The sequence below is a fragment of the Peromyscus californicus genome, unplaced genomic scaffold (genome assembly GCF_007827085.1).
Source record: "Peromyscus californicus insignis strain IS unplaced genomic scaffold, ASM782708v3 Scaffold_16__1_contigs__length_79575227, whole genome shotgun sequence".
In the NCBI taxonomy this organism is placed as follows: Eukaryota; Metazoa; Chordata; class Mammalia; order Rodentia; family Cricetidae; genus Peromyscus; species Peromyscus californicus.
In genome coordinates this window covers 73,373,331-73,385,335 of record NW_026294458.1, presented here as the reverse complement: position 1 = coordinate 73,385,335, position 12,005 = coordinate 73,373,331, and the positions used below count along the sequence as shown (strand labels likewise).

The following is a 12,005-nucleotide window of genomic DNA, read 5'->3' as shown; positions in this document are numbered from 1 at the left end:
TGAGGATATACTGCGCATTGCTGTCCACTGGTCAGTGGACAGACACTTGATCTCTGACTTGGGCTATTATTACTATAATTAACATCGATGTGGGCATTCTGCAAGTGCTTGTGTGGACATGCCTAGGAGTGGAATTATTTGTGAGATATTCACTTAACTTTATAAGAAATTGCTAAGTTCTTTTCCAGTAACTATACTTTCAAATGTTTTACTAGCAACCTAGGGGAGTTCCTGTTTTGTTTTGTTTTTTTAGATTTAAATTATTTTATGTGTATAGGTGTTTTGCCTGCATGTATGTCTGTGCACCACATATGTGCCTGGTGCTTGTGGAGGCCAAAAGAGCGTCGGATCCTCTGAAACTGGAGTCATAGATAACTGAGAATCATCTGTGCAGATAGCTGAAGGTATTATTTGAAACAGGAAAGACATCTGAATCTGGGTCATCGCGTGTTGTCTTCCCTGCATCTCTTCAGCTTTTCTGTCTCTTCAAAAGACACTTGCTATTGGATTTGGGGACCCACTCAAATCCAAGATGACTGTCCCAGGAACCTTACTGTACTCACTTAAGCAAAACTCTGATTCCAGCCAAGCTCAGCTTGGACCCGTCTTTTGAAAAGATACTGTCTGTTCACATGCCTGAACACTTGGTCCCCAGCTGGTGGCACCTCTGGGACACGGGTCACCAGGGGCAGGCCTCTGAAGGTTCTCCCCATCTCCACTTCCAGTTTAGCTGTCACTTCCTGACCAGCCAAGATGTGAATGAGTCCCACCACAAGCTCCATTGCCAAAGGCCATGTTAGCCTGTGCCTTCCCTGCCGAGATAGACCAAAATAAACCTTTCCCCATGCAGCTGTTTCTACCGGGTATTTGGTAGATGAGGAAAGCGACCGTGCACTATCCAGCCTAGTACACCAGTTAACTCAGTTAACTACCTATCCAGCCCAGTACACCAGTTAACTCAGTTAACTACCTATCCAGCCCAGTACACGTTAACTCAGTTAACTGCACCCTGTGCATCCCCTTCCAGAACTGTCTTGAATCCACCGTCCTCTTTTGGACACCACTGTCTCTGGCATGGGTTATCCCTCCAGATGACTGACTGGCTTATCTGTCCCATTCCGATCCTCTTCACTCATGCTCTTTAGCAGCCAGAGTGACCTGGGACAGGTGAGCTTCCATGACCTCCTGAGCATTTGTTCCGAGTGGCCTCAAACGCTGACCACACAAACGTGCTGTTTGTTCTGCAGCAAACACCGCAGTGGGTCCCTGACTCGGCCGGTCAGAGCATTGCCCTGGGATCTTCCTGGCTAAACAGGACTCATAGCACCATCCTTCGCCCAACCACACTGTGAGTTTGCTAAGAGATAATTCGTCTTGCTGGAGGAAGCACTTGGGGATGGTTTAGAGAGCTCACAGTCTCACCTCGCCTCTAGGTCACACACCCGTCTCTGCTGCTCGTTTGTGATTGAAGATGCGACCTCCCCGCTTCCTGCTCCAGCCACCCGCTGCCTCTCTGGACGCCCCTGCCTGGAACCACAAGCCCAAACTCTTCCTTAAGCTGCTTCTGGGCATGCGCTGTACTGCCACACAGAAGGGGAACCGGTGTGGAAGTGGGGACACTGAGCAGTGCTTGGGTGACCTCCCCTCCCTGTCTTGATCATGGACTGAGGTGACGATAGTGGATAAGTGTTGGAAACCCACATCATCATATGCAAGTTATAGGATCCTGAGCATTCCTCAAGGGACTTTGCCACCCACCCTAAGGCATTTCATGTGTTCGCAGTTGTGTGTGGCATAGTTATATCATGGTAGAGGTGGGATGACAACCCGGTTATTGTTGACATAAGGAGATGTGATTATGTGACAAGTTGACAAGGTTTGGACTTGTGATGGCTAACGCTGGCTGTCAACGTGACTAAAGTCCAACCTGCCTGACACTCACTCCTCAAGGGTTTTTCTTTCTTTTTTTTTTAAATTTATTTTAACTTTATTTTATATGCATTGGTGTGAAGGTGTCAGATCCTGGAGATCTGAACTCACAGACAGTTGTGAGCTGCCATGTGGGTGCTGGGAATTGAACCCGGGTCCTCTGGAAGAGCAGCCAGTGCTCTTAACCACTGAGCCATCTCTCCAGCCCCTCAAGGGTTTTTCTTGATCATATTACTTGAAGCAGGAAGACTCACCCTGAGTCTGGGCCACGCCTGCTGGCAGTAGCCCGGTAAGGAGGCGTAGGACGGCGTAGGAAGGACACTCTGGTTTCTGCCGGCTTGCCTTCACTCTCGTTGGTGAGGCCACCTATCCTATTGCTGGACTTCATCGCCAATATTAGAACCAACGTCTTTGGGGTTCCAAAGCAAGCTGAAGACCAGCGGCTCTCCAGCAATTCTCCAGGCGCTCGGTGCAGGTCAGGCCTGGGCTGAACAATTACCAGAATCTTGGCCTCTCCGGTGTGAGACAGCCGTTGCTGGACTGCCGGGACCACAACCTGTGAGCCAGTCTAGAGAAAACCCTTTTACTGCGTGTATTCTATCAGCTGTTCATAGAGAACCCTGGCCAGTACACTCTCCAGCTTCTCCCAGGGGCCCCCCCGCCTGCTGTCCTGGGGCTGCCCTTCCTGCTGCATGTCTTCATGACTCTTGGCCATGGATCTTCCTGCCCCTGTGACAATGGGCCTCTGCTACACTTGGGCACTGGCCACACCTGTGCAGGTGCAGAACAGGGCAATGCCGGAATCATCTGGGTTCAGAGCTGGCCATCCAGTCCCAGAGAGAACACCCTGGCACCACAGGCTTCCCATGTGCCCTGCAGAGGGCTACAGGCTTCCCAGGACCTGCATTTAAAAAGGAAAGTCCTTTGATTTGGACCTTTCTAACAAGCCACAGCCGGGCAGTGCTGTCTCTCGTGGGCACGGAGGACTCCCTCAGACCCTCTGATCAGTTAAAGAAGAGAAGTCTCCCACCTGCAGTGGGCTGTTTTGCTTGGGATTGCTCTGCAGTGTTTGGGGTGCAGCCTGGGCACAGTGGGGCTGTGATCTGCAGGACAGAGCCCTATCGTCACCCCCTCCCCTCTGTGGCAGCCTCTTGAATTTGCTTCCTGAGAATCAAGGCCAAGAGCAGCTCATGGACGGTGAGTAGTGGGAGTGGCAACTCCGGCTGTCCTGTTTACTCCACAGCAGTAAATAACAGGTGCCAGTGGGCACACCCCCGCCACAGGGTGTATTTATTCTTTAAAATACAACCGAGTTTACTCTCACCCGAAATAGACGAAGAACACTGATTGTATCATTGGTGTCGTTCGTTTCTTTCGAACTGAGATTTGGCTGGTTTTAAAGCAACTGAATGTCTATAGCTCTTAGCTGGGCAGGTTTCATTCTGTACTTGAATATATAACAGTATTCTAGCAATTTCCAGAAAGTTCTATGAGTTTGTATATTCATTTTAAGTTTAAATAAATTCTCTTGCACTAATTAAAATTTACTGTATTCCTATAGGGTTGATTTGCTATTTAAAAAATAATAGTAATTGTGAGATTTTTTTCCTCTTGTGTTCGCTCAAGGTCTCAAATTATTCTACCAGCAATGTAGAAATGCTTCCGAGAGCCAAAATTATGAGATTCTAATCTCATTGGTCCTGGGCTTTGACAAGTGTGGATTGGAGATTCACATTTAAACAGTCCTTTCTGTAAAATAAGTAAGATTACCCACTCACTCTACCAAGGAACTCTGATTTTACACCAAATAAAACTTCGATGTTTTAGTTTAGAGAGCAGCAGCCGAATGTCCAGTGGGTGGTATGAGAGCCGTGGGGTGGACCCCGCACACTGAGGTGACGTCAACAAACTCACTCGGGGAATGTGACTTCTCTGGCTCCCTCGGCAGAGAAGAGTTTTGAGTTAAACAGCAGCTGAGATCCTAATCTTCTCATCAGAGCACATGATATCTTTACCCAGAGCCAAGGAGACCAGAAAAGCCAACTTGTACTCTTCCCTTTTTAAAATTAAATTCTCTTTGAAAATAAGTACACATTGTATAACACAAAACGCACAAAAGGGTGCACTGTGGAAAGTCCATCTCCTCCCCCAGCTCCCTTCTCTAGGGGCAACCAGTGCCACTCATTTCTTGTATATTCTCCCACAGAGATATCAGACTGCAGTGACTGGAGAAGTGGCTATCAGTGCTGCTGGGAGCGGGTGGAACCTAGCAGAAGGACGTTAGGTCATTGTGACCTCGAAGGGGACTCTGGGAACCCAGTGCCCCCTTCCTCTTCTTGGCCACCACAGAAAGCCCCTTCCTCCAGCACACACCCCTGCACAGTTGGCTGCTCCGTCACAGACATAGACGCAATGGAACCAAGTGACCATGGGTGAAACCTCTGGAACTCTGAGACCAAATGACCTTTCCTTTTCATAAATTCATTTCCCTCAGGTATTTGCTACAGGGAAGGGAATCTGGTTACATGTATATGCTCATTAACTCAAGGCAAATCAATGCACCCAAAGGTTTTCACACTATGTTTTAGCTTATTTTTCACTGATTACTGTTTAGATCTACAAACCTTTTCATGGCTCCTCTGCATGGAAATTCCACATGTATGTCACCCTCACTTGGTGGCTGTAATGACTCACTTTAGTTATTCAGAAGTTCTTCACTATCCTTGGAGGATTGGCTCCAGGGTTCCCACAGAGGACTCTATGAATGCTTAGGTCATTGATGTATAATATAAAATTTGAAAACACCCTGTGCTGCACGTTCTTCTGTGTGTTTCAATCATCTTTTTTTTTTTTTTTTTTTTTGACTTTTGATTTTTTTGAGACAGGGTTTCTCTGTGTAGCCTTTGCTGCCCTGGAACTCACTCTATAGACCAGGCTGGCCTCGAACTCACAGAGATCCACCTGGCTCTGCCTCCCGAGTGCTGGGGTTAAAGACACTGCTGCCCGGCTGTCTTCCCTTTTTAACTCACACTTTCCTTGTGCTGACGTTTTCCTTTCACTGAAGGAAGGTCCTGTTTTTCTGTCCTGTGATCTGACTGCATATCTTTCCACTGAGATTTTAGATTTTTTTTTTCTTTTAGGACTGAAGGCTGGTGAGAAAATCAGCAGTATAAATGGCAGTGTTTCTACAGTTTGCCATTTGTATTTTTTTTTTTTTTTTTTTGGTTTTTCGAGACAGGGTTTCTCTGTGTAGCTTTGCGCCTTTCCTGGATCTCACGCTGTAGACCAGGCTGGCCTCGAACTCACAGAGATCCGCCTGCCTCTGCCTCCCGAGTGCTGGGATTAAAGGCGTGTGCTACCACCGCCCGGCTGCCATTTGTATTTTTTTAAAGCTTTTATTTTTTAATTACGTGTTGATGCACATGTGTGAAGGTGCCCATGGAGGCCAGAGGAGGGCGTGGGATCCCTGGAGTTAAAGTTCAGGCCGTTGTAAGCCATCTGCCATGGTGCTGGGAACTGAATTCAGATCCTCTGCGAGAGTCTAATACACATCCTTGCCCACTGAGCCGTCTCTTTGGTCTCCTGTATTTCAGTTTTCTGACAGGCAAACACATTCAAACAATTTTAAGCGTGGTCAAATTTGATGATGTTATATTCAAAACCTTGTGTTTTGAACTGTTGGTTTTTGAGAGTGGCATATATGTTGGTAGGTTCTCACCTATTGCACACAGAAAGCCTCCGTAAGCTGTCCCGGGTACTCACCCCGCCATGGTTTTGGATATGGGCCTGCACTCTTAGCCCAGGACATTTGGTCTCATCCGGGCCTTTCTGTTTCCCAGTGATCAAGTGGAAACCCCAGGAAGCCTTCAACCAGACCCAGTCCAGCTCCCTCCTGCATGACCCTGTGGAGGGGAGGGACAGCACCAATTGTACCAGGACCCTGAGGCTGCCAGATGCCACCAGTGCCGCCTGGTACATCCTCACCATCATCGGCATCTATGGTGTGATCTTTGTCTTCCAGCTGGCCAGCAACATCCTCAGGAAAAGTGAGAGGTCCTTGGAGGACATTTGCTATTCCAACTTAACTTCTGAACTCAAAAGGGAAGGGTTTCAGAGCAAGGTAGCTGCGTGCTCACTGGTCATCAGCAATGCAGCAGCCCTCCAGCCTCAGCAGGATGGCCTGGACCCAAGACGGGAAGAAGACAGGCTCCACAGGGGAACCCAGGGGGTCCCCTGAAAGCCAAGGCCGGCAGAGCACCATTGGAGGCCTCAGCTGTTTTACAGGTAGAGAAGTTTGGGGCCTGCCAGGGATCTTGAGAAAGGAACTGGGCCCTGGATTAGGGCATGGTGAGCATCTCTGGCCATGGACACTTCTGAGTGTGGACAGTCACCAGCAGCTTGTCTCAGTTTTTTTCTGGTCTAAGAAGAAGGAACAATAGAAGCCATAGGTCGGAAGGGTACTCAGGGTCCCCGGAGTGATTCAGGATACTCCTGAGGGTAAAGAGGTGGCTTCTTGTTGTGGGATGAAGGCTGAACGTGGAGTCAAATGCTTGGCATTAACAATCAACTTCTAGGGATTGTATACATTTCTGAGTGGCAGTTGATCACCTGGAACATGTAGGAGTTGGGATTGTCACCAATAGTGACTTTGTTTTAAAGACTTACTCCACTGACTTTAGGACCAAAGTTGTTCGTAGCGGAAGCTAATCAGTCTTCATTTTCTCTGGAAGAGTGGGCGCACTGAACAAAGAATTAATTTTGGACTCAGGAGCTCCAGACTCTGGTCTTTGATGTCTGAGGACCTATGACTGAACTTCTCTGAAACTTAGTTTACAGGTCACATGAGGAGAATGAAGCCAGGGCTTCCAGCCGTACCACAGAGGTAGGCTCTAGGGAGATCCTGCATGGGATTATGTTTCGAAATACAAAACGCACACAGAGAAGTGTGTTGTAGTAGCTGAGACGGCGGTGGTGATGGCGGTGGACACTGAATGGGCAGAGTGAGTGAGGCTGGTTGGCAGCAGCAGCGATGGCAATGATGGTGTTGATGGTTTTAGTACTTGGGGTTTCTCAGAATTCACTAAGTCCCATTTTACTTCTTGAATTAAGTTCTAGTCAGCACTCAGGTGAACTTAATTATCGCATTTCTGTACATCATTGTACTATGCTCTCATTGATGCTCCCCAGCCCCTGCTCTTCTCTGCGGCCCTTCCTGTTTCCAAATGGTGCCCCTTTCATGTCACACATTGTCACCTGCTCCTGCTCCCTTTAGACCTCTGCATCCTCCCTCATAGTTTTCTCTCTATTTCCTGTGTGTAAACGCACACACACAACCCCCTACACACATGTATAATTCAATCTATCTCTACACAGATCTCTCTCTCTCTCTCTCTCTGTCTCTGTCTCTGTCTCTGTCTGTCTGTCTGTCTCTCTCTCTCTCTCTCTCTCTCTCTCTCTATATATATATATATATATATATATATATATATATATATATATATATATACATATGTGTGTGTGTAAAGGTATCTGTGGTGTATTTGTACACACACACACACACACACACACACACACACACACACACATACACACGTTCTCAGAGGAGTAGTGGGGAGGCAGGCAATCCTGGCCAGCAGTTAGGGGTGTGATGGAGGATGCAACCAAGAGCATCACAGGGCCTGGGCATTAAATAAATGCCTACAGAGCAAGGAGCCAGGGCAGATCACATTTCTCTGTGTAGTTCATAGCATGTGGACACCTGGTCAACCAGACTCTCCCAAGCCTGGCAGGGTAACAACATTGTGGGACTACCGAGACTCTTGTACAAGATACGGACTCTGCGAGGAAAGCACATATGAGATACATACAAGTTACAACAGGATTAAGAGAGCTGATTGATGTACCATAGGACAGGTCAAAAAAAGATACAAATGTCTACATCCGTACTGTAAGTAGACACTCCTGACACCCCTGAAAACTCAACACAGTGAACGCAGTCAGCAATGGTCGTCTGTCGAGCCTGCCAAACCATGTGCACACACAGCCTGGAGCTCTTTGGAGAATATTAACACTGTCACTGTCACTTGTCAGGAGGGAGCTGTCTGAGCCACAGCTGTATCCCTCCTGGCTCGTAAAACGTGTCATCACCTTCCACACAAGTGGCCACCAGTTTGTTCAGGCGCGGACCAGTCTCATCAGTACACAGGCAGCAGGGAGCTGCCTTCTCTCCAAGCCAGGTGGGTAATTTGTCCCACAGCCTCTACTTACAAATGCACTTCACACGGAGTACACTGGAAAGTTTAATTAGCAAAACCACACATAAAGCAGAGGCCCCAGGTCGATCCCACACTTTGCCTCTCACTGGGCCCAGATGAGATTTCCGTCAAGGGTGAAACTGATCTGCCCCCAGAGGGTCAGGACCAAGGCTGGCCCCTCTCAGAATCCGAGTCCCCAGGGGTACAAGAAAGGACCCCAAGGTTTATAAGGTCTTAGAAGACACAGGCCATCTTGCTTAGTTCTGCACAGATGTGACCAAAACACCTGGAAAGAACAACTTAAAGAAGAGAAGATTAATTTGGATCCCAGTTGCAGAGAGTTCAGCCAGGGTTGCTTGTTTCTAGACACTTGGACAGAACATCATGGTGGGAGCCTGTGAGCCCAACCCAACCCTCCCCTCACTGCTGGAGCCTATGAGGGTACATCTTCCCCTCACAGCAGGTACAATGCAGAGAGAGGAGAGAGGAGAGAGAGAGGAGAGAGAGAGGAGAGAGAGAGGAGAGAGAGAGAGAGAGAGAGAGAGAGAGAGAGAGAGAGAGAGAGAGAGAGAGAGAGAAGAGAGAGAGAGGAGAGAGAGAGGGGGAGAGAGAGAGAGGAGAGAGACAGAGAGACAAAGAGAGAGAGACAGAGAGAGAGAGAAGGGATTGGAGACTAGGCAAAATCTTCAGAGACACACTTCCTTGGACACACTTCCTCCAATCATGCTCAACCCCCCAAAGTTTATACCATGTCCAAAACTGTGCCATCATCTAGGGACAAAATTTACAAAATATGAGTCTGTGTGTGTGTGGGGGGGGACACACTTAACACATAAACCACAACAAAGACACACCTTGGACCCAGCAGTGGGCTGTGATGGAATTTGTTGTTCAGTCTAAGGCTGTAGTAGGACAGGCCCATAGGGTTGAGGAAATTGGCTCAAACCAGTTGCCCAGGCATGCACATAACTACTTCCTTATGAGGCAACCTGGAGTCTGCCTGAGGGCCTAGCAACAGGCGCTGTCAGAGTTCCTGATTGTGCATCCAATGAGGGATGGCCACCCAAGGCCGCCAGACTGGGACACAGCCTAGGTGCTGGGAGGAGGGTATACAAGGCTTTCCCTGTTACTGAATAAATGAGTCTGCTGTTTGCCTTTAACTGATTCTCCATGTATGTGTCATTGACGCTGTGCCTTCTCCACCCCCTCCCCTCCCTCCAAGGGAGCCATTAGGATCCAGCAACATCAGGCCAGAGCAGGAGTTACCAGGGATGCTTCTAGGGGGATACCGAACACATGGGCCGAAAGGGTTCTGTCGGAAAGGTACAGGGGCCATTAAATCCATGTTGGCAGCCATCAAACCTTTAAGGTACAGTGGAGGGAGGGATCTAGTTTGAAGGATCTTACACAGTGCTGGTGCATTTCCACACACCAGCCTTGGCCACCCTCTCACCGACTCCAGGGGTTCAGGAAGCTGAGGCCCAGAGAAGCTGAGAGATGTGTACACTGTCACACAGCCAACACAAGTCTCGGGGCTGATCTAGCAGACTTTGAAGCCCTGTGATGTTTCCATTACGTGGGCCCTAGTTTGCTTTCTGTTATTAGAATAAACATGACCAATGCAACTTGGAGGACACACTGTGACTCTTCTGGGTGACAGTCCATCACTGAGGAGAGTCAGGGGAGGCACTCAAGAGGGAACTGCAGCAGAGACCACAGAGGAGCACTGCTTACCAGCCCACTGCCTGGCTCATACGCATCTAGCTTACTTACACAGCCCAGACCCCACCTTTTAGGGATGGTGCCGCCCACAGTGGGCTGGGCCCTCCCACAGCAATTATCAATCAAGACAGTCCCTCACAGCTCTGGACGAGGGCTAGTCTGATCTGGGCAGTCTCTCAGAGGACCCTATTCTAGGCCTGTCTTTGAAAGCGAAAACTAACTAGGTCACGTTTTTGCCCCCCAAACTGTTCCCCCTCCAGGTAGGCAGTAGGGAGACTGGCATCAGTGGACTGGTAGTCCATGGTTCAGAGCGGGGGTTGAGTGAGGAGAGCAACGTCTGTCCCATTCTGTCACTTCTGTCTGAATTCTCTCCTGGAAGGCTATGGAATGATGGCAGCATTTTTTTTTTTTTTGGTTTTTCGAGACAGGGTTTCTCTGTGTAGCTTTGCGCCTTTCCTGGAACTCACTTGGTAGCCCAGGCTGGCCTCGAACTCACAGAGATCCGCCTGCCTCTGCCTCCCGAGTGCTGGGATTAAAGGCGTGCGCCACCACCGCCTGGCGATGGCAGCATTTTAAGTTCACTAGTCAGTCATTGTATGGCTATGGAAAGTCACCGAATCCTTCACTTTTTGTTTCTAGAAAATGGGCCATCACTATTAGGAAGGAGGGCCCTAAGAGCCCCAGCTCCCTGTGGTCCATTGCAGAGCCCAGCAGACTCTGGGCTGAACACAGCTCAGTTCACTTCTTCCTGATGTCATGGGAACGCTGCAGGGAGTTGGGGGCTGGAGGCCAAGCTCAGGCTTGCTGTAGCAGCCTGGTAAAAACATTGCGTTGGAGGATGAGTCCCATGACCCAGACCATTACATGCTGTAGCCTGGAAGGTATCATCATTCTATGACATCACCTCCACCCCCCTCACCAGGCATGCTTCTTCCAGCCCCGAGGCAGGGAAGTACCATCCCCCACTACACTTGGGAAGCCCAGAGACCTAAACAATGAACAGAACTAGTGGCTACAACAAGCTTGGACCAGACTAGAGGTTCTCAATCCACATTCCATAGAGTTTCCTTGGGGGCTACTGTGAGCATTAGGGGAGACTAAATCACATTCTTTACCTTTTCATTTACACAAAACCAAACCACCTCTGTATTTGAATGTCTATGTATCAATTTGAATGAGGAAAAACTTGGTTATTTTTCTTTCAAAACTAACCCAAGTGCCAGGAACTGTAGCCGTCTGCTCCCAAGGGTCCCTGTCAGTCCCTGAGAAGACCCTATTCTAAACGACAGGGCTTCCATCTGAAGGTCACTTGGAGGCCAGTAGGAGCTCATGCTCAGGTCAGAGTGCACCTAGAATCTCTAACCCCAGGCTGCTCCAGGCTGGGGATGCTGCTCCTGGCAGGGCCTGGAGGAACCCTCTGCCCCTTGCTCTCCTCCCTTGAGATCTCAGAGAAACTTGATGAGGGAATTTTTGCCTTTACTGAACAGGGAGCCAAGGAGGCTGAAGAGAATTTGTTCATCACCCACACTAATGTTTCCAGTCCCTTCCTAGGACAGACAACTGGGAACACCATGGAAAGTGGGCCATGGAAGGGCTGCAGGCCCGAGGAAGGCGTCCTCACACTACAGTTTGGCTGACAGGAAGCTCATGAGAGCTGGGTGTGCACCAACAGGCTAAGGTACTTATAGTCCCACGTGCCTACACATACATGCACACATTTATGTGTGCATGTGTATACTCACCTACACATACATAGACATGTACTCACATACGTAAATACATCCCAACATATGTGCATTTACACATGTATATAATCTATGTATCATACACGTCACACACACATCCTTACATACATGCACACTCCCATGCCCTTATTGGCTAATAAGAAAAGGAAGATCAAATCTTGGGTGGATGAGCCTGAGCTCCTACTGGGTCCAGCTTTCCCATTCTCTGTGTAACATCACGTGGAGGTCCTGAAGATGCGAAGATGCTACTTGTCCTGGCCAACGATCCTCAGTCTGGAAAGCACACTTTTTAAATTAATGTTTTCTTTAAAGGATTTCTTTTTAAAAATGTCATCTGTAGAAAAGAAAAAAGCAA

General features: G+C 48.6%; 2 protein-coding genes across 3 annotated transcripts in view; one reads left to right on the top strand and one right to left on the bottom strand.

Moving 5' to 3' along the window:
• The window catches only part of Smim11 (small integral membrane protein 11), an 81,959-nt gene that overhangs the window by 42,336 nt on the left and 27,618 nt on the right, over positions 1 to 12,005 (bottom strand). The window lies entirely within an intron of this gene.
• Smim34 (small integral membrane protein 34) lies at positions 5,151 to 7,304 on the top strand. The gene has a single exon (XM_052741215.1). The coding sequence runs from the start codon at positions 5,573 to 5,575 to the stop codon at positions 6,164 to 6,166; it is 594 nt and encodes a 197-aa protein (XP_052597175.1). The 5' UTR covers positions 5,151 to 5,572; the 3' UTR covers positions 6,167 to 7,304.